The following is a 21,610-nucleotide window of genomic DNA, read 5'->3' as shown; positions in this document are numbered from 1 at the left end:
TAAATTAAACTTTAATCAGGCTAAAAACGCCTGGAGATTATATTTACACGTTTCACAAAGAGTAACTGTTTCATTCAGATTATTGTCACGTTTAGTTTCAATATTTAATCTATTTTCATCATTTTAATCAGCATGTTACTGAAATACAGTTTAATAAGTGATGCCTTTAACAGAAAATATTAATTTATTAAGTTTATCAACATTTTCAAATGATCATGTAATCTCTTTTAAGGAGTCTGTAAGTTTTTATTTAGACTTTGGCTGCTTTTCCATTTATTTTTGTAATAATTTGTTTAAACTAATTTACCCTGACTTTTATTGGAAATAGGCATGATTTGTTTTTAAAAGGTTCAGTCTTGCAGACTAATAAAAAGTAGCAGAAAACACAAGTGTACCATTTACTAAATGTCTTTATTAACATGAAAAATTACAGTAAAAATACAACAGAAACTGATTTTTCCACTAATAAAATGACGCAAACAACAGATCAACATTTGAAAGCTTAAAAAAGTTAAGACAGATTTGTCTGATTTACAAAGAGAGGAAAAATAAAAATGTATTATCAGCTGATAAAAAGACCTTTGGTTTTTTAAAAATCTGGCCTGAGCATGTACCGAACTGTACGATGGAAAAGCCAAATGAAACCATCATAAATATTTTTACTGAGAGGCTAAAATGCTAAAAGCAGAAAAGAAAGAAGATGGTTTGATGGAGTTATTTAGGATCTTTACTTCCTGTTGGAGCTCGCCGTCCCGATCACGCAGTCATTCACCTGCGAAGACAGAGAGTCATGTTTCACAGAAATGTGCGAAAAGTTAAAAACGTTAAAATGCCTCAAAAGGCAGCTTAAAATAACTGATGTAGTTATCGCTGTAATAACCGCTGATCCCAGATAAAATAAAGAGTTATTACTGCACACGTCACTGACCTTGCTGGCGAACCTGAGGGAGTTGAGAGTTTCTCCGAAGCTGTCCAACTCCGGAGAAATGTTTACGAACATCAGGCTGGAGAGACAAAAAGACAACACAATCAGAGACAAGACGCTACGAAATGATCGATTTCAGTTTATTACAAAAATGAGTGATGTTGTGAGCTGAACTGACATAAGAAGCAACTCATTAAAACTCACGTTTTGCTGTTTCCTCCCAAACAGTCCTGGAGAAGATATGTCAGCTTTGAGTTTCTGTACGGGATGTGGCTCTCCTGAAACACAAAGCAGGTTGTTGAACACAGAGCTGGAAGTCCAACATCAGCTGCAGACCGTCTGGTTTCTGTTTGGGCTCCAGCCGACTCACCTTGTTGGCCAGAGCAGTGATAACAATCCCCAGGTTGGACAGGGAGCCGTTGATGGAGGTCATTTCTTTGAAACGGTCACCCTGAGACTGACTCTTCATCATTCTCTCGCTGCCTGCCAGGTCCACCAGGCAAAGAATGGCTACAGGTGAAAAACAAACATGTTTATAAGAACCTGCACTCAGTTTTAAATAAGAAGACGGCACACTTTCTGTAATTTGATTTAAAGGGGAAATTAAATAAAATATAAAAATTAGTTTTTATGTTTGTAATTTAAGCACTTTCACAAAACACTCCAGTGGTCCAAACATTAAGGACTTGTTTTAAGGGTTTTTGAGGGCTGATTGTGTGGGCGGAGTTACGTCCTGGGTTGGTGACTTAGAAGGAGGCGGAGCCAGCTGTGGCAGACCGCTGTAGGACACTGAGGAGGTTACTGTTGCAGTGTTTATCAGGGAAAATGGCAGCAGAAGAAGCCAGCTTTAACAAGAGAACTGTTTTGAAAACATGTTTTTTTGGGGTCTGGAGTGATGTTTAAACCCCAGCCTTTAGAATAAAGTCACACAGTCTTCAAGGGAGTTTCCCATTCAGACAGCGAGAGGCGAAGGGTGGCGGTCTGGTCTCTTCAAAATGTTAACTGAACAGTAGGTCACTAAAATTTGAGTTGTAATTTTAACTCTGGAGCTAAACTAACCACATCCATCAAACTTTCTCGTCCTTCCTGTGTTTGGCACAGGATGTGTCACACTTCCAAGTGATTATGGAAATTGCTGAAGACGAATTAGTAATTTATTTTATCTTTTTTTTAAAGAATTGTTTAAAAGAACCCAAACCTCCGAATCAGTGATAAAATACTCACACTTGCATTTAACGCCCCTCCCAGCGTTTGCTCCCTCGATCTGCAGCTGGAACACAGAGTGGGAGCGGGACGACCGGTCGTTCTGGGCCGTTTGGGCCGTGGCACGATTCTGTTTGGCCAGATCGACGAGATCGAAAACCTGGCAGGAGGAAGAGACAAGTTTATTTATAATTATAAAGGCTGACTTTGTGGGTCCTAAAAAAAAAAAAAGTTGGATTCTGCTCGTCACAGATTCATATTTCATAATTTAAATAAACATGTATTAGCACAGTTATTCATTCCTAATTATCAGTTTAAAATAACAAGACGTTTTTGTTTGTCTCAACTTTAGCTGCTGAAAAGTGAAAAATAAGTTCAGTGCCCAGGAAATCTGCCTGCCGTACCTGATCCTCGGTGTAGACCTTCTTGTAGGTGAGGTTGGTGACCGTCACCTCGTTGTTTGAGGTCTTCCGGATCTCGTGTTCTGGTCTCTTGCTGGACTTGCCGGTGTACAGAAGGTCTCGCAGAGTCTCGTTGTAAATCTCCACGAAGCTGGCTGTAAAGGTGAACTGAGATAAAAACAGACACCGTTCCAGAATTAAACAATCAAATATTATTTCCTCTGATAATAAAGACACTGCATCACACAGACAACAGTTTGTTTTACAAGAACACAACGTGATTTTGAAAATTGAATTTTTTAGTTTTTATTTGTTTAACACAAATGTTATGAGTAAATTTAGCATTTCTGGATTTAATTAATTCTATTTTTAAACTAACCTCCCAGCCCTGTGATTTCAGCTTCTCTCCAGCTCTGAAAATCTGCTGCACGGCTCTCGGGATGACTCCTCTGGAGTCATCAACCTCCTCTCCCTCCATCGTGTAAGTTTTCCCGCTTCCCGTTTGGCCGTATGCAAAACAACAGACATTATATCCATCCAGGGCTGACTGAACGAGCAGTGAGATCTCTTCGAAGATCTGAAAGTAAAAGTCATTATAAACCTTTTGCCTCTGGAACATGTAATAAACAAATCTAAAGCACCGATTTAGTACTTGTGTTTTATTTACCTCCTGCTGTGAAGCCTGGTGACCAAACACACGATCAAAACTGAAATGATAATTCTTCTGAGTTTCTGTATTCTTTCCGGTGTGAGACTGATGGGCAGAAAAAAGAAGAATTCACTCTGATTTGTTCACAACAAACAAAAGTCACTTCTGACGATAAGGTTTGGAGTAATTATTTGAAATATGTCCTGAAGAATAATCTGAGTCACTGATATGATTCTCACCTCCTCGGTTTTGGCCAACATTATCGATTTGTCGTCGCTGGCTGCCAGCTGGATGTGATTACTTAAACCTCCGTCCACTAGAGGGCGCACTCTGCAAAACACCCGAATGTTTCCCTGTAAGAGGAAATAGATCATTTCATTAGTGGTGGATTTTCAGAGGGAAATTTAAGGTGAAAACAACCAAGCCCCTTAAAACTATTTATAAACAACCAGTGCAGTGCACAAAAAGAATAGTAAATGCCTTAAATGGTTGTAAGAACTGTAATGTTTCTAGGCCGTATTGAGCCACACGGTAACCCACCTTGAGCTCCTGAATGGTGTTGTGAAGCTGCCGGCGCTCCATCTCCCCGGCATGAATCTCGTCTTTCTGCTGCACCACAGTTTCTTTCAGAGAGTGGACCTCTTCCTCTGTGTCTCTGAGGGTGGTCTGCAGACGGTCTATTGTTGACTCCTGGACTGACAATTTCATCTGCAGCACAAGAAAATCAAAAAGTTGTTAAAAAAAAAAAAGAAACAGAAAACAGAATTGTTTTTAAATTGCAAAAAGCTTTGAAACCTATCAATCATGTACAAATCCATCTGTTACTAATTCCAATAAAGTTAAACTTTTTAAACAGATCAATGAAGCCAAATTAATTAATGGGAGATCCTTTACCTTCAGGGACTGCAGTTCTATCTCCTGGCTGTTTCGTAGAGTCTCCATGGCTTTGTAATTTTCCTCTAAATTAGAGAGCGTCTTCTCAAGGCAGCTCTTCTCGTTTGACACTTTCTGTAGTTCGTTCTGGACTTCTGATAAAGCCTGAAGCTCCACTTCGTACTGGCTATATGAAAAAAAAGATTATCGAAGGAATTAAAAAAAAAAACAGGAAAATGAACACCACATAAATTATATATCTTTTTCCCCAAATCAAATCTCTGTCAAACCTGATTTTGCTCGTCTGGGCCTCAACTTTCTTCTCCAGTTCAGCCACCCTGGATTGGCTTTGGACCACCGAGCCTTTGAGTACTTCGTTCTCCTCGTTTGCAGATTTCACCCGGGTCTGGTAGTTACGGATTCTGCCCTCCATATCGCTGACCTTCCCCTTCAGGTCCCATGCCTGACGCCGGGGGGCCCCGGTCCCACCTGTACACAAGAGCATCACAAGCAAGTTTTCTCTTTTAATTTTGGGCAAATATTTCACAAAAGCAGCTTTGGTTTTGAGGGTTTGGTGTTGTTAATAATGTCCATCATTCAGCTGAGGCTTGCAGGCACTACTAATAAAATAATGAAAGGCCACTGATTGCCTTTGTCTCTAAGATTGTTTCTGTATCTTGCTTTGACTTCCTGAAAGTATGACAACAACATTACAAGTTACACAGGAGTTCAGGCATGATAAAAACTGTTTCTGCATAATTTCTTTACATTTCCCCCCATTGTCAGTGTTTTATATGTTCTCTTATGAGGACATTGTCAGAATAAACACAAAAAAGCACAGCAACACAGAGAAAAAAACTTATGTCACATCCCCAGTTTTTAACATGTCAAGTGGGCTATTATTAATAAACTTAAACATTTTCGCCTCTGCTGCCTAAAAAGGTGCCTGGTTTCATCAAAACAAAACCCAAAAAGGAACAACTTCTCACCTGTTTTTGCACCAACAGGTTGTTTTATGCTGGCAGAACCTTTTGGAGCCGTGGAAGCTGCAGGTTGTTTCAGGACAGCTGATAAAACAACAACAAAGTTAAGGTGAATTCATCAGACATATTTATGGAACATCAAGAGTTATCACCTCATTAATAAACTGTACATCTATCTTACCTCTGGAAGGACCAGCAGCAACTGTGGCAGCTCCTGCACCTCTAACTGACTTGTCTGCGTAATGATAAAATGGTAAAACCAGTAAATAACAGAATTAATGAACCATGCACAAGCATAAAAACATAAGAGCTTTTCTAAAATACGGCTATAGAGCACATCTGCAGCTCCCTGAACTTTGGTGATAAACAAAAGTTCATAAGTGACAAAATAACTCACAAAGAGGTGCTCTGGTCGCTGCAGCAGGCGGCCGTTTGTCTCCAATAACTGTTGCAGCTGTCTGCGGTCTATGTGGCTCCAGGTCTTTACGCAACTTTTTCTGCAAATACAAAAACACAAACACACAGCATAAGGTGAGAGCAGTAACTCACGTTTTGAGTTTTAACAATAATCTACGTTTTATGCAAACTTATAGAAGATCAATGAAAAGGCATTCTAATGCTAATTACTTGAGGTAAAGACAAAAAACTGCTAACAAGTTTATGGGAAAAACCATACAAACCTGAACAGGTGCCAAGTCGTGGGAATTATCAGAGTTGCTGCTTGTCAGAACCCTTTTAGTTGCCATGACTGGCAAACGGGACATAATCAGCTGAGGGTGAAGAAACAAAACATGGTCAATATAATCAATCACAGAGAAGAAACAGCAAGCTGTAACACCCATCGATCACCTTCATCCTGACCAGCTCTACTGGGATCAAATTTATGTCACAAGTGTAAGCATCTGTTGTTATGAGGATTAAAAACAGAGTGATACTTAAGAATAACAGACATCCAATCAAACTATAACACAACTTTTAGTAGGCATGTTCATGTTGGTCTTCAGCGACTACTTTAATAAACAATGTAATCTAAATGTAAATATTCTGTCAGTGCATGGTAAAAAATTACTGCAACACTGGAGCTCCACAGAGGACAGTCCTGTCTCCTTTCCTCTTTTCCACAGACTTCAAATACTGAACAGAGTCCTATCATTTTCAGAAAATTTCTGATGGCTATGGAGTAGTTGTATGCATCAGCGGTGCATCTAACAGCTGTTGGTGGATCTGAGGAGGACTGAGGCACCCGTGACCCCTGTTTCCATCCAGTGGAAATCACAGGGGAGCACAAAATCCTGGGGGAGGTCATGAGTAATAAACCGAACCGGACTAGAAACTGAAGCAGTCTACAAGAAGAGACTGAGCCGTTTTTATTTTCTGAGGCTGGGGTCGTTCAACATCTGCAGAAGATGATCTACTAAACTTAGATTTTTACAAGAGTGAACTTATATTGGCAGACTTTTAAACTGTTTTTTAGATAATCGTGTATCATTTAAAACCACCTTTCATTAACTAACGTTCATCTCTGAATATTAACTCTTGCTAGCTCGAACGTAAAGTAGCTACGTTACGTTACAACTTACCTTACAAAATAAAACTTTTAGTACTGTTTTTGCTACACCTATAAGCTAATTTAGAAGGGGCAACAAATGTAGGTCCAAAAAAAATAAAAAAAATACCTTAAAAATAAAGCGGTGTCCAAACTGCCTGTCGAATCTACAGTCTTCGGCCGTTTGAATTTGAAATCGAAATGTTTTGTCGGGCGCTTCGAATGAGCAGCTCCCATTGGCTGAGACGGTACAGTCCCCGCCTCCGTGCCCGCGTAGGCTTGTTTTGTTTGGCGGTGCGCTCCGATTGGGCGGGATATACACATTTGCGTTGTTAACTCCGTGCTCAAGGCAAAATCAAGCGATGATGGAGAATAAAACGAATCTACCCACACCGGTTTGAATCAGCGGCTACAAATGCTACAAAACAAATCACGCTAATACAACTTTAATTTCGTATTTGTCACAAATCTAATCACTCATCTTTACCAACAACATGCAGACTAAAATATAAATAAATAAACAGACGGCCCAGCGTTTCTTGAAGAAATGCATATCGCCCGCCGCGTTCTGTGACAGTTTGAATTCAAGATGGCTGCCCCAGCCATCTGCTATAGGCACATCTCGCGAGATGTCTTAACGCTCCGAGTATGTGTTCAGGACGACCCTCAGCTACTACCATACTATATTTTAGCTCAAAATCTGTAAAACTGATTCGATTACAGCCTTTTTTGTATTGGCTAATGTTGATTAGCTGTGGTGGCCATCTTGAATTGGGGTGACTCCAAAAGTTAATCAGCTGTAGATGTGTTTATGAAATGTTTACTTTCTTTCTTTGATTCAAATATGTCTGCTGGAGCATGAGATATTTTACTAATGGTACAAACAAACACACACACTGGTCAAAATATTAATGCTCAGCCTTCATCTTCGGATGATGATAAAAATAAATAAATCAGAGAGCGATGGTTTTCCATCATTAACAGTTTTTTTTTTATTTTATTCTCCATAAGGGAAGAAACAGTCTGTTCAGATGAGTAAGAGGTTTAACTGTGCATACAGTATGCAAAGAGTGTAACATAGGTCAGTTAATAACTGTATTACCAGGAACATTGCTATGTTATTTTTTCATAAAAAGACAATAAAATACAAGGTTGGTTATACATTTAGACCGTTGGCTTGTTGTACAGGCTGCTCGAGCGTTTTGATTGGGTTTAGACAGCTTGCACAGTGTCCCAGGTCACATCTTCTCTTTAACCTTTAAATTACATTTTCAGATAATTTAGAAGTTTGTCAAAAGTGGGCTTTCTGATCACAGTGGTTTACTTTTAAACAGCACCGAAAGGGGAACTGTGAACTGATTCCTGATAATAAAAACAAACCAAACCAAAATAACATTATTTTCTAAGGAATGGGACTCTTTTGTGTAAAATTTTAATTTAAAATTAACCTATGAACACAGATATTAGTGGGAATAGCTTGAGCAACTGTCTTCATAATAGGCCTCCCAAAATATTTTGTATTACTTTGGTTTCTTGTTTAAATTAAAATCTGTATCATGTATGGTTGTGTTAAAAGAAATGCTGTATACCATTATTTAAGCAACTAAAGAGCAACTTTAAACCTTTTAGACCTGAAATTTATATATTTCTTGCAGCCAAACAAGGGTCAACCTGGGACGTCTTCAGTAATTTACACACAGGTTTTTTTTTTGTTTTGTTTTCTTATATTCTGTACACAAGACATACTTCCCTTTTACAAATGAAAAAGTCTTTTCTATCTATTTTATGTACAGCATACTGCAATACCATAATGCCTCAGAGTGAATATACTGTGGATAACATTTGCACTACAGTTATAATGAAAAGTAGCAATAATATGTATGAAAAGTTCTTAAAAAACAAAAAGGTTGATAACAGTACCTGTCAGCTGTGTTTATCACACAATCATTATTTCCCATCAGCCACTCTGACAATAACAAGCTGAGCTCTCGTCATTCTTTAGAGGAAGATAAGCTCTCCTCTTGGAATATTAAAAAAAATGGGATTTTTCTCCCTGTTCTTATCACGTTCATGCACTCACTTTTTCTCTCCGTATGTTCACACAATCCTCTGTTGGTAGAAAAATACAAACATATGATTTATATATATGAAAAACAAACAAACGATGACAAACATAGGCATGAAGTACAAGCTTCATCAAGTGCTTTCTTTAGGACTCCTCCACTGTTTCTTTCTCTTGTGTTTCCATCTCACTCGGCTGCAGATTCCTCAGATTTAGTACATTCCTGAACTGCTCGGTTTCTTTTGTTCAGTGCTTTGGGCTCTGAAAGAAATCCTCGCTCCTCCGATGGAAGATGAGTGGAAAATGAATCATTTGAGATGCAGACGCAGAAATCAGCCATACTTCCCTAAACGCTGCATCATTTTCTCTGAGGTTCCTTTTTGTTCATGATCTTTTCCGCAGGCTTGTCTCACAGTGCCTTTAGAACTTTATTTGTCTTCAGATGAACAACACAATGCCACTTCTGTTGCTGTTTCGATTCTTTCATGAGTGACTTCTTGTCCTTTCTCCCCTTGTTTCCACTTGAACTGAATATTGCAGAAAGTTAAGATGAATGTAATCTGCATGTCCTCAAAGTTACACTAATCTGTGCGCCATAAATGTCATGGATATTTTTCATTTTGTTTCCTCCGTCAATGCTTTGGAGCAGAAGTGCTGGATTAGGAAAAGTGTTTGACAAATTATTAAAATACAGATGTAGATTTACACAGAAACACCTACAAGTTTTAGACTCAACTGCTTGATGTTTTGAAAGAATGTCTAAACTTCTGACTAGATGTGTATTTTAACCTCCTAAAGGTGGCATCTCACTGGGCTGACTAGCTGGAGAAGGCCTACATGAGAGGGTCTCTTATGTCTTGGAACGTTTGAGAGGCTTCTCATCGACTCACGGTTCTGTCACTTGAGTTTTGAACATGATCAAATGATGCCAAGGAGGGTACAAAACAAGCTAAGGTGGGTACGACGTGAGGCAGACAACCAAACAATGTACACAGCCAAGAATGACTATTTTTCCAAGTTGTGCACAGAAAAATACACCGTTCTTTTCATACACTGACTGGTATGGTCTGGTCACAAACACTCAGAACTGAATCAGATAATTTGCACATTTTCTTATAATTTTCAGTCTCCAACAGTCGCAGCCCCGTGAGATACCATCTTTAACCAGCACTTCTACTGGAGGAACCTGCAATCTAACAGGCAACCTAATGTACCCAACATTTTAAGCTTCACAACTGGATGAATTTGACTTTTATCTTTTGATTGTATTGCAAAACCATATCAATCCCTTTTCAAAATGTCCGTCAGAGCTACTTAAATGAGAATATAAACACCACACTGTGAAATTCAGTGTCTAAACCAGATGACTGATGAGGGCGGAAACAGTTTCTCCCGTTAGCCATTTTTTCTTTCCTTTTGTTTGTTAAAGAAGACCATAATATTGACTGTAGCTAAATGAAAAGTTTGTATGGAGCTTTTTACACTGCAGATATTAGTAACCCAACAAACAGAGCGGGAGGACCCAGCCTACGAGTTCATGTGCTCCACCTGTATAGCAGAGGTGGAGACGGTTAGGCAGAGGTCTTTATGGGTCACCGGCAGGTCGCCCACAGCGACCGGTTTGTACTGGATCTCACTTGCAGACACTGTTTTGTACTGGTGTAGATCAAAGGGACATGGAACCACGCCCTCCGAGGGTTGCTGGTTCGGCTGGTAGCTGCCTGGGGGTCCGGCGTTAGAGCTCTGGTTGGTGTTACTTGGGTTATTCTGGCTTTGCAGCTGGCTTCCTCTGCCGCCGCCTCTGCCTCGACCACGGCCTCGGCCCCGGCCGCTTCCAGAACCCGGTGTAAGACCCTGGGCCTGCTGGGCAGCGACTGTCGCAGCCACCGTTAACGGGTCGGGGTTATGCTTCCTCATGTGTTTCATTAAATAGGTCTCCTAGAAAAAGACACAAAAGAAGAAACATGATTTACATTTTAAGGTTAAAAATAAGTCGTTGATTTTCTTCTATTCACAAATAAATTTTGTATTTAGTAAAATCTGTTTCATCTGTGTTGTCTAACTGATAAAAACTTCTCCTACTTTTAGTTTTCAGCCAGCGTTTTGGTCATTTAAACAGAAATACTCCATGAATGCATATCAAATTGAACACATACTATCACTAACACTCCATAACTTTTTTACTGAGTCACTGCTCATCTCCCTACATGCCCGTCCTCCCTGTATCTGCTAACTGAAGGTCTGAGAGCGTACCGACGTGTAGGATCTGTTACAGAGGCCGCAGGAGAACAGCTTGGCGTGTTTGACGGTGTGTGTGGACAGGTGCACCTCCAGGCTGGCAGCATCTGTGTAACCGCGGTTGCAGTTGTGACATTTGTACGGCTTGTCTTTGTTGTGCTGGCGGCGGTGAGACTGTGACAGAGAGATATACAGGAGAGTGGGCAAAAATACAAGACTGAAAGCAAAAACAGCTCGCAGATTAAACAGATAGAAACAAATACAGTAAGCTTATAAGTATGCGACACAAAACGATGTGATGGAAGGGTAGGAAGAACAGAGGGTCAGTGGTGAACTCACCTGTAGGTTTGACAACTGAGTGAAAGCCTTTTCACAACCAGGGTGGTTACACTTGTAGGGTCGGTCACCGGTATGAATTCTGAAAAAAGGAAAGAAAAAATACATTTATTTTACTGAATATTTAAAAGTCACTTTGCAAAAATAGTGAAATCATGTAGAGTTTTCTTTAAAATGCCTAACCAGAGATAAAGTCTGCATATTAGCCATGGCTGGAAGACTTTTATACACTGCGATAGTTGCATTATTTGATTTGCAACACCTTTTTTTCTGGTAACGCCTGTCAAATAAACTTGCACTGAATTAAATCGAATGTGCGTAACAGAAATAAGACGTTTATATACAGAAAGAGACAAAACACGGTCATGCATGTATGTTCAGTCAAAGACAACACACTGAATACAGCAGAGATAAAGTTTTCAAACTGAAGCTTTAAAGCAAAGATCACCAGCAAAAGTTACTCAGGGGCCAGCCATAGAGGAAAACAACACAAATTAATAATAATATTAATAATAATAATGTTTGTGAAGCTTCCCAGCTTTCAAATCGGATGTTAGTGTACCCTTCAGCTTTAGGGGTTCATACACAGCATTTGTCTTTAATAAGCATAAAGTTGAGGAGGATCAAGGTTCTGCATCAAACTGTGTGTCGTTCATTTTTAATAATCTGTCAGACTGAAGAAGTCTCAGGATGACCCAGTTTAAACCTCACATGAACTGGTAAATTAAAACATTACAACACTGAATAAATTGGCCTGTTTTTATAATATCTGATGTTTTGGGGTTGCTTTAAAATAAAAAAAATGCATACAAATATCTTAAATATCTCAACGAATCCTCCCAGATTTGGCCCACGGACCGCCATTTGGTGATCATTTCTTTAAAGCTCTGACTATTATACTCTATCACTGATCTGACTCTTTTTAAATTTAATCTTAAAACCTTTTACTCAGGCAGGCTGTTAATACCTAGTGGCACTCTGGCATTTTTGTATTGTTTTAACTTTTGTATTATGAAGCACTTTGTGCACTGTTTGGCTGCTGATTGATTTCTAATGTTAAAGTTTCTTCTACTTTCACTTCTGCAAAAAGTAATTTATTTTGGTACATGGCTCTATGACCTGCTGTGGATGCACTTTTTTTGCACAAGAAAGTTGAAAACACCCAGATTGAGAATTCAGTAACAATGTATGCTGTTGAAAGGAGACAATTCTTATGAACTAAAGCTTACAGGTAACATGCAGTCAGTCGAGGTCCAATAAAGTTTAAAAAGCCAGTCTGGTTCAGTTCTTCTAAAACATAATGAAAAATCCCTTTCCTTCCAACTCTGACAGATGCTACAAACAGATAAACACTCAAAACCATCAAACAATCACAGTAGGATAACCCTCCACACACCTGCTCCCATACATACACACAGAACAACACATGTGGTCAATGGAAAACCATCCCAGTACCGTGTGTGCTGCTGTAGGTGACTGAGCTGCCTGAATGTTTTCTGGCAGTAGGAGCAGGAGTAGGGCTTGGCCCCGGTGTGGATGCGGATGTGCTGGGACAGGTAGCTGGAGTTGGCAAACGACTTGGAGCAGTGGGGGCACTTGTGGGGCTTGGCCTCAGTGTGGTTTCTAACACCGGGATTGCAGAGTGGAGGGGGGGTTGGAGAGAGAGAAACAGAGAGAGAAACAGCGAGAGATTTTTAAGCTACAGCATGACCAAACTTTACCGTGAACTAAAGACCAAATCATGCGCTAACGGATCTGTAATTGATTACGTTGATCACAGATCATAAAGTTTGACAGCGTGCTCTTTCTGCTGTGTCTGAGTTGTGAAAACACAGAACAAACATACAGCAAGCACAGTCACGCTTTCCCTCTCTCTCTCCCTCTCTCTCGCTCTCGCTCTCTCTCCATTTGGTGTGACTTGCAGTGAGTGCAGTGTGTTTCTGAAAGTCTGACTCGGCTGCATTCAAACTGAGATGAAACTTAAAGGCAGGCAGGTGGAGCAAATTATCCAGCTTAAAACAGATGATCTGAAATCTGCATGGAAAACCAGAGCACGGCAGAGAGCAAAATGAAAAGATGGAGATGGATCACAAGCTCAAATGTAAAATTAAAACATCTATTAGAAACATGACAGAGTGAAGGTGAGAAAGGTGGTTTTATCACCATGCATGATTAGTAAAATTATTCCTATTAGTTTTTGATTAGTGACTCTTTACTACATGTGTCAGGTGTAAAACATGCAGTGCAGTAAAAATGAAAAAAGGCTGTATTGATTTAAATTACTGAACTCGGTCACAAAGCAAAGTGCACACATGCTGGTAGGATTTATGTAATACCTTTTTAGATTAAAATGAGTCTGTAGACATGGGTTCAATTAAAGGCAATTAAACTCACAAAAAACTTTTATTAAATCCTTTCTTTCCCTACAGCTGCTTGTTTGCTTTCTACAATAATACACTGTGAGGTAATAAAAAATATGTCCATTTTATTGACAGAAATTTCCAGCAACAGCGACCACAGCCGCAGCAGGACTGGGAGTGGGCCACCAGCTGGCTTCTATAACCAAAACTAAATAAGTAAAATCAATCAATTTTAAGTCAACTAGTTGTTGCTGTCAGTTTCAGAGTCTTCATGTGAAATGGTACTGTTAAAGTAGAAAGAATGAGCTGTGTTCACTTTGCTGTCCTGAAGGCAACGTGTCAGGACTCAGGTGATTTCATCAATGCCAACTGCAGACAGAGTCAACAGGTAACAGAGACTACTGCCCATCAGTCTCTTTTCCTCAGCTCACATTGTTATTGCTAAAGAAACCAACATTTATGAGAAGTTGACCTGAAAGGCTTGTATTTCGAGTTTTAGTGACTCTACTGACAATGAAGTTTCTGAAGATGAGATAATAGGTGAAACCTAAAGAGGTTACGTAAGGAAAGAGATCTTAAGATAACAAGAAGAGTCCCGATCAAGGTAGTTTTGGATACAGCAAAACCAGGGTCACTGGGTACAGCTGATATTTATTGTTTTATGTTGTTGCACCATTAAACAGCTGCTATAAAGAATTGTGGGAGGGCAAAACCAACATGTCCAATCTGTGGAAATATTCTAAAAGCAACCACCTCCAATGTTTGTAATTTGAGCTTTCATGACTCTGCAGAAACAGTTTCCAGTTTAAACTTGTCTGAATGCAAGAAGGTCACTCAGATAACTCAAACTAAGTTTTTATTTTAAACAGAAAAAGTGACTGAATTCAGTTGACCTCATCATTGTGGTTAAGAAAATGGGCTTTTGTTGCCTTTAGGAGATCTCTGAGCTGAGTTAAGACCTATCCATAAACAAATATTCAACCTGAGATGTGCAAAAACATCTGTCACCAACATCAGTAAAACTTACTAACCCACTATTATAATTACTAATAATATTTGGTGTTCTACTGCCTGATGTCATTCCTGAGTTTCGCTCCACAAAGGACTGATTTATCATTTGATCAGAAGCTGGTTTTCTGCATGCAGGTCAGTTCTGTTGATCTAACACAGCAGAGCATGCAAGGCCATTTATGAGATGCAAACAAACAAACAAGTGTGTAAAGTGTGATAATGTAAGAACGGATAAAGCAATGAATGGGTTGACAGTTCTGAGCATGGGATCTATCACAGACACTTCAGCTAGCTGAGCACAAAGACTCCTCTCAGTGCACGGTGACTAAAACTGACATTAGTTTCAATAACTTTAATGCATTTACAGTAAAAGGTTTGCATCAGTTTGGTTTAAGAAAATTAAATCAGACTGAGCTTTGGTATTTGCTAATAAATTTAAATACCTGGGACCGGATCAGAAAGACACTTGTAACAATTTCCAGCTGCTAAATAACCAGAATTTGATGATAGCTGCTAAAATAACATTACCTTCAGTAACAGGCTTTACAGAATCCTTCCAATCATACATTAAACTTTCTGTGACCTTCAAAAATTATACTTAAACGGTGAAACAAGAGCGTAACGCTGTCAATACTCTTCCAACCTATCACCAGTTCTCCATCTCATTCCTGCAGTTGTTTATCACCACTCAGAAGCTCACAACAGGGACTACAAACACAATCAGGCACACACACACACACACACACACACCGGAGCTCACAAACCAGTTAGCCCAGTACCGTGTGTGCTGCTGGAGGTGACTGAGCTGCCTGAAGGTTTTCTGGCAGTAGGTGCAGGTGTAGGGCTTGGCCCCGCTGTGGATGCGGATGTGCTGGGACAGGTAGCTGGAGTTGGCAAACGACTTGGAGCAGTGGGGGCACTTGTGGGGCTTGGCCTCAGTGTGGGACTTGGCGTGGATCTGCATGTCAGACTTGCTGAAGAACGTCACTGCACACATCCGACACCTTGGCAGCAGAACAGGGAGAGAAACAAGAGAAGTTTTACAGTAGTACACAGCAGCCCGAAGAGATAAACCCGCAGATAAAACAATATTAGTTTCTCTAATCTGAATATAATTCCACTACCTGTAGGATTTGGGGCCGTCTTTGCCGGTATGATCATCCTCATCATTTGACAGATCATACGGGTCTGCACCGTGATGCTGTAACACAGAAACAATAAAACATTAATGATACAATATATAATAACTCATTACCTAATCAACACTAGTGAAACCCAAGAAGAAGAACCTCACCTGTCCACCAGCAGCAAGATGTGCCAATATTAAAGCATCACTTCCTGGAGGAAGGACTCCACTCACTCTGCCCATCACCTGTTTGCTCTTTCTGCCTCGCTTTGATGGCGTCGGCATGACAACTGCAGGAGGGACAGCAATGTCCTCCTTCTTATCTGGAGGAAAAGGAAGTCAGGGGGTGATGAGCGAAGACTGACTGAACTACTGAAGAGTGTGAAGAAATCAATATCTACAGAAACATCCGAAACATGCAGCGTATAAACACAAATTGTACTAACAAAGGTGTTTATGGTGAAAATGACTTGTGAGTGTTTATTTGATTTCAAGTGCGTGGAAGTAAAAGTTTCAAGAAATTAAAACACTAGTAAAACTAATAAGCATCAACATAATAAAATAATAGTGAAATATTTATCACTGGGCATTTTTATCATTTGATCAGAAGCTTGTGAGTTTTTAGATATTGACCACAAGTTAATAAAATACTAAGATAACCTCTCATAAACAGAAGTTTAAGGAAAAGGTTTGTCCTGATGACACACCACTCTCCAATTAGCATGCTGAAAACTGCAGGTGTGTGTTACCTGCACTTGAGGGGTGCACTGCAGACACGATCATGGTGGTAGCGGTGTGGGGTCCAGTTACAAAGGACTGCGTGGAGGCCGTGGGGACCAGCGTGCCTTGTGGGGTGGTGATCACTAACCCCGCTGAGAGGAAGGGAGAAGCTGTAAGCTGACGTCCGGATTTAGACAGTTTACGACTTTCACTTCAACCAAGATTATAGTCAAAGAAATAAATATTTTCAGCTCTGCCAGTATTCAAAACTGAAACAGTAGTTTGTAAAAGCCCAATTTCACAAACGATGGGGCGTTGTGTAAAATGTAAATAAAAACAGAATGCAATGATGCCTCTCTGATGGTATGGGGGTGCATTAGTGCCTCTGACAGGGGCAGCTTACACATCTGAAAATGCTCCATCAATGCAGAAAAGAATAAATAGGTCTTAGAGCAACATTTACTTCAAAAATCAGCAAAAAATTGAGAAAAGACAGGTCTAGGACTGTTGAATCGCTAGAAACCTCCATTAGACCAGAATGGGACAACATTCCCTCTAAAACCTCCAGCAGCTGCTCTCCTCAGGTCCTAGATGTTTACAGACTGATGTTAAAGGAAGAGGAGGTTCTTCACAGAAGGAAACATGGACCTGTCTCAAACATTCAAAGTAACCTTACATTTTCCAAAAATGCACAATCTTAGTTTCAACATTTGGTAAGTTTACTGTGTTCTACTGTGAATAAAATATGGGTTTATGAGATTTTCTGTTTTATTTACATCTTACACAACTTCTGGACTTTTTCAGCACTGAGGTTGTATTAAAGCTGCACATTAAAACTGCTGTATGAAGCTGCTAATACTGCGACTTAAAAACCTGTGGAGATTAGGATAAGTGGCACCTGCAGATGAATATTCAGTGTTCTTTTCTGTTTAACACCCTTCCTTAAAGTGATCCCAAGAAATATAATAACAGAATAAAGAAATGGTAATGAGCAGAGGATGTTACGACTCAGCTAAGAGCAAAAGAAAACTGCTTCTTTCTCACCTGCAGTCATGATACCCGTAGAAGGAACAGGCACAACGGTGACGTTCTGGGAGGTGTGGGACTGGTGTAGGTGGCCACCGACTCCACTTAAAGATGCGTTACTATTTCCACCGCCTCCTGCTGAACCCCCACCTCCTTCCTGTTTGGGGACCACCCGCACCCCAGTCCCTGGGTCCACTGAACTCGGGATGGCGAGCACAGCTGTGGGGTAGTGAGGGGACGAGGTGGAAGATGCAGAGGCGTGAGGAAAGGGGGGCGCGTTGGCCTTGTCTGGACCCAGCTGATCTTTTGCTTTGTTCAGGAACATGGCGTTCTCGATCTAGACAGGGGTGAGAGGAGGAAGGAAAGAGGGAAGGGTGAAGTATTAAAGGAGAGAGGGAAGGTAAAATGTTGCATGGGGGAGCGAAGTGATGACAGAGTGGGGGTTGGTGAAGAATGAAGGAGGAAGTTTACGACAAATGAGAAACATGATGACAAAAAAGGGAGGAGGTGAAACAGGTGCAGGTGGAGGGACAGCCAGTCAGGTTGAAACATGATAGGATAATACAATTAAGTAATAAAAATGAAGATGAAAAGTTGAGGATGTCATAAGAAGTCAAAAACATGGAATGATGAAAGAGATGAAATTGTGGATTATGTTGATGGGAGGACAGGAGGGTGAGGTAAAAAGATCAAAATGGGCAAAAAATGTGGAAAGTGGAGGGAAAGAGTGGAGAGGATGTTGGATTAGTGAGGCGACAGAAGAAGAGAAGAAAGCAATGGGAGAAAAAAAGAATACGAAAGCATGGTGAGATGCAAAAAATAAACAGAAATAAAGAGAAAACAAAGAGATGAAAGAGGAGAGGGACAGGAGTGATCATATGATCGAGTGAATACACCAAGAAATATTTAAAAAAGACTTCACACAGAGCTTAACTTCAGCAACTGTTTTTCCAAAAACAGTGATAATCGCTTCACCACTATACCATGTGCATTTTAAGACAATTCCAACAATAAGGTTGTCTCTACCTGTCCTTGTACTGTGGGGACGGGAGACCAAAAGTATGATGAGTTGAAATGGGAATCGTCCATTATTTCTGTAATTACAAAGCAACACACTTAGAAAACACCTGTCCTTCCCCTCCTTGTTTATTTTATTTTTTGTTACATAAAAGTAGACCATGCATGGCTGCCTTTTAATCATCTTAGCTTATTTCCTTTCCTTGTGTCCTCTCCTCCACAGGCTGACATATCCAACCTGCTATGTCCGCTAAAGCTCTAAAATTAAAGTTGTTTGTATCAAGAAATGTCATTTAAACTGGAGGGTTTTTATATCAATTTACATATTTGACCAAATTTACAGAGAAGGTGTGAAAGGAATTAAGCAAAGATGTTCATCCCAGGGGGGATGAAATTAAAAATGACCTTCAGGAGAACACATAGGCACATGTTAATGATGTTCAGCCTTTTATACAGCCCATGCACCTCTTTGTTAACTTCTTGCACAAAATGTGTTGCTGTGACCAAACTACAAAATGTTGTAGTGGTTGCTTAATTTTTAACATGTCAGTAAGTTGGTTTTAAAAACAAAATTAGATTTTGCTAAATGTGAAACTGTATTTTGACAGCAGTCTTTAAAAAAAACATTTGGCTTGTGAATGCTGAGTCAGCATGTGAGTCAGCTTCCATATTATTGTGTTCCTCTTTCTTACTGTACTTTTTTGGGACTGCAGCCATTTTTTTTTTACCATTCGTTTATCAAAACGTTAAACTCATGGAGAACATTACAACATTTCAAATATTACACTGAATTTTTTTTAAAGAATGCTTCAAATCCTTAAAAAAGTTGTGTTTTTTGATCTCTCTCTCAGCAAACTAGTGATATTATTAGAATTGAACTGTTTTCCTAATTTTAGCTGTTTGCTACTGTTTGCCAAGTTTAGCCGCTAAGATTTTGCTACATTTTAAGTTCAGTTAGTTTTTGTTATTGTTAACTTCTAGCTATCCTTTTAATACTTTTAGGGTTTTTTTTAGCAACTTTACATTTCAGCTTGTCCATTTTTTACTTTTAGCTTAACCTTTTGCTACTTTTAGCTTTTAGCTAGTCTTTTGTTGCAGTGAGCCAGCCTTTTCTACTTTTAGGTGTAGGCTAACCTTTTGCCATTTTTGCTACTTTCAGCCTTTTGTTGCTTTTAACTAGTGATTGGCTACTTTTAGCTCCTAGCAACCATTTAGCCACTTTTAGCAACATTGAGTTTTTAGAGAGCATTTAGCTTTTAGCTAGTGTTTCAGCTTTTTCAGTCAACGCTCAGCATTCACTCTGCACCTCAGCAGAAAATGTAATTTTTCCAGTTGACCTTATTTCCTGATCATCTCATACTGACATTTTTTTAAGCACAAAAAAGGAAAATTTTTAGTTTTGTTATTTTATCCTGGCATGCATTTTCATTTTCTTTTGCACATATTCACAGCAGAAAAGTTAGTTTTGAGGTTTAGCTTTCTGAATGCATGAGAAACATTTTGGTTGCCATGCAGTCATATTGCCACCATACCCGCCAAAAAATGCATGCATGTAATTACATGTTAGTAAAGCTGAGCTGGTGGTTTAAATAAAAATAATAAGTAAACATTTTTAGAGAAGCAAAGGTTGCGCATGAAAAATAAACGCAATCATAACAAACCCTGAAATATTTCAGGTACAACATATTTCATGCAACATAAACTCGGGTATGTTTGTTTTTCATGAGCCTCCTTTCTTTTCTCTGCAGCAGCCAATTCATATAAAATGGGAAAAGCCACAAAAGCTGATTAATTCCCAACATGCTGCAGCTTTTCCGCAACTCACCATCAAAAAAAAAAAAAAAAAAAAAACTACAGAGGGGGAATTAATTGTGTATAACAAAAGTCAATGTTTCAGTGCTCTGAGAGCCATTTTTGACGAGAGAGCAGAAGCTGGCTCCAAAACTGTGGCTCCGCTAACTGCGGGCTAATGTTAGCAGTGATTGATGAAATGTGGCAAAAATAAAACCAGCAGCGATCGTTAAAAACTAGGAGACATCTTGGAATGCTGTCGGCACTGACTGTGGTGTTACACTGCGACCTGCCAGGAGCTGAGGGTGTTATCTGGGTGACACACAAACATAGCTAACGCTAACTTGCCTCCATTAATTTTCTCCTTTTGTTCGCTGGCTTGTTCACTCAAGCTACAAGGAGGCCTGTATGTTCATATTGCTTAACCCGCTTTCCGCTCAGCAAACACAAACATCCTCGCTCCCTGAGCCTCCATTCCTCACTCCCTGCTCATCTCGCTGAGAGAAAATAAAAAAAGAGAAAAAAAAAGTCTCGAATAAAAAAAAAAACGTCGACGCCGTTTGCCTCTGTTGGAGACGCAGCTTCATGCAGACTTCCGGCGACCGAGACGACGGTGCTCTCAGACACACTGAAAATAACAATTAATTTACAACCGAATTATAACTCCTGAGTTAATTACCGGTGAACTGGACTCCCTTTCAACCCCCCCGAAGATTCCTCGGAACGGGACAGTTGGGAAACTTTGTCCAAATCCGCCCCTCAAAGGTCTCAGATATGCCTTTTTTTTCTTCGGTTTTTTTCTCTTTTTTTCCCTCCAGTTCTTTTTTCGTGGGTCAAGTGGGACGGATTTCAACGACGGCTTTTCCGGTTTCATCTTTCAAAATAAAACGCCAACACTTCCGTAGCCACTAAAGCACCTGCGCCGCGGTGTGTGACTTTTTAAACGTATAACGTTAATAAAAAACAATGTTGACATATTTCCCATCCAGTTCCTCGACTTTTGTTCCCTGAATTCACGGGGGGCTTGGATTTCCTTTTCCAAAACAAATAGCACCAACTTCCGGTACTAAACTGTTTTCTTCTTGTTGGTTTGACAAAACAAATGTCACTGTTTCCGGTATATATTTATTCTCCCAACAGTGAGCAGGACTTCAATTAATACACGGTAAACATCTTAATATACATTCAGGACTGTATTTAACTGTGCAAAAGTTTTAAACCACCCTTTATTTATTTAAGTTTCCTTCCAAGCAGTCAGATCTTGTAACCCTGTAAAGAGGTCCTAATCAATAATTATCCAGACTTTCTGCAAAACTTTAATTGTTTTTTTTTTTGGGACTTTA

At 39.7% G+C, this 21,610-nt stretch overlaps 2 protein-coding genes across 6 annotated transcripts; both read right to left on the bottom strand.

The window, feature by feature from the left end:
* Positions 1-392: 392 nt before the first annotated feature.
* Positions 393-6,809, bottom strand: kifc1 (kinesin family member C1). 2 transcript variants are annotated; one of them, XM_017427591.3, is made up of 17 exons: positions 6,711-6,809; positions 5,715-5,804; positions 5,432-5,531; positions 5,216-5,269; positions 5,041-5,118; positions 4,342-4,540; positions 4,073-4,238; positions 3,719-3,886; positions 3,418-3,531; positions 3,197-3,283; positions 2,909-3,106; positions 2,533-2,697; positions 2,150-2,288; positions 1,296-1,435; positions 1,130-1,203; positions 929-1,004; positions 393-772 (listed from the first exon to the last, which is right to left on the bottom strand). In XM_017427591.3, the coding sequence occupies exons 2-17, from the start codon at positions 5,796-5,798 to the stop codon at positions 728-730; spliced, it is 1,887 nt and encodes a 628-aa protein (XP_017283080.1). In that variant the 5' UTR covers positions 5,799-5,804; positions 6,711-6,809; the 3' UTR covers positions 393-727. The 2 variants fall into 2 exon arrangements, with proteins under 2 accessions (XP_017283080.1, XP_024864185.1); XM_025008417.2 differs by lacking the exon at positions 6,711-6,809 and adding an exon at positions 6,615-6,673.
* Positions 6,810-7,547: 738 nt separating this feature from the next.
* znf384a (zinc finger protein 384 a) lies at positions 7,548-21,100 on the bottom strand. Of its 4 annotated transcripts, none has more exons than XM_017427683.3 (11): positions 20,947-21,100; positions 18,486-18,553; positions 17,478-17,796; positions 16,463-16,585; positions 15,882-16,036; positions 15,712-15,788; positions 15,367-15,591; positions 12,672-12,839; positions 11,220-11,298; positions 10,896-11,054; positions 7,548-10,580 (listed from the first exon to the last, which is right to left on the bottom strand). In XM_017427683.3, the coding sequence occupies exons 2-11, from the start codon at positions 18,546-18,548 to the stop codon at positions 10,170-10,172; spliced, it is 1,779 nt and encodes a 592-aa protein (XP_017283172.1). In that variant the 5' UTR covers positions 18,549-18,553; positions 20,947-21,100; the 3' UTR covers positions 7,548-10,169. The 4 variants fall into 4 exon arrangements, with proteins under 4 accessions (XP_017283172.1, XP_037831722.1, XP_017283174.1 ...); XM_037975794.1 differs by having other exon boundaries at positions 12,672-12,826; positions 15,522-15,591; XM_017427685.3 differs by lacking the exon at positions 20,947-21,100 and adding an exon at positions 20,616-20,783.
* Positions 21,101-21,610: the final 510 nt, after the last annotated feature.

The sequence above is a fragment of the Kryptolebias marmoratus genome, linkage group LG5 (genome assembly GCF_001649575.2).
Source record: "Kryptolebias marmoratus isolate JLee-2015 linkage group LG5, ASM164957v2, whole genome shotgun sequence".
NCBI classification, from domain to species: domain Eukaryota; kingdom Metazoa; phylum Chordata; class Actinopteri; order Cyprinodontiformes; family Rivulidae; genus Kryptolebias; species Kryptolebias marmoratus.
Note: the sequence above shows the minus strand (reverse complement) of the source record. Positions and strands in the feature narration are given on the sequence as shown.

Bases quoted from the DNA above. Each gene is read 5' to 3' on its own strand.
- znf384a (XM_017427683.3), bottom strand. From the start codon at position 18,548: ATGGACGATTCCCATTTCAACTCATCATACTTTTGGTCTCCCGTCCCC. The intron at 16,586-17,477 runs GTGAGAAAGAAG...CCTTCCTCTCAG, and splicing joins TACGGGTATCATGACTGCAG to CGGGGTTAGTGATCACCACC. The intron at 11,055-11,219 runs GTGAGTTCACCA...TCTCTGTCACAG, and splicing joins CTCAGTTGTCAAACCTACAG to TCTCACCGCCGCCAGCACAA.
- kifc1 (XM_017427591.3), bottom strand. From the start codon at position 5,798: ATGTCCCGTTTGCCAGTCATGGCAACTAAAAGGGTTCTGACAAGCAGC. The intron at 5,119-5,215 runs GTAAGATAGATG...TTGTTTTATCAG, and splicing joins TGCTGCTGGTCCTTCCAGAG to CTGTCCTGAAACAACCTGCA. The intron at 3,107-3,196 runs GTAAATAAAACA...TTTTACTTTCAG, and splicing joins ACCAGGCTTCACAGCAGGAG to ATCTTCGAAGAGATCTCACT.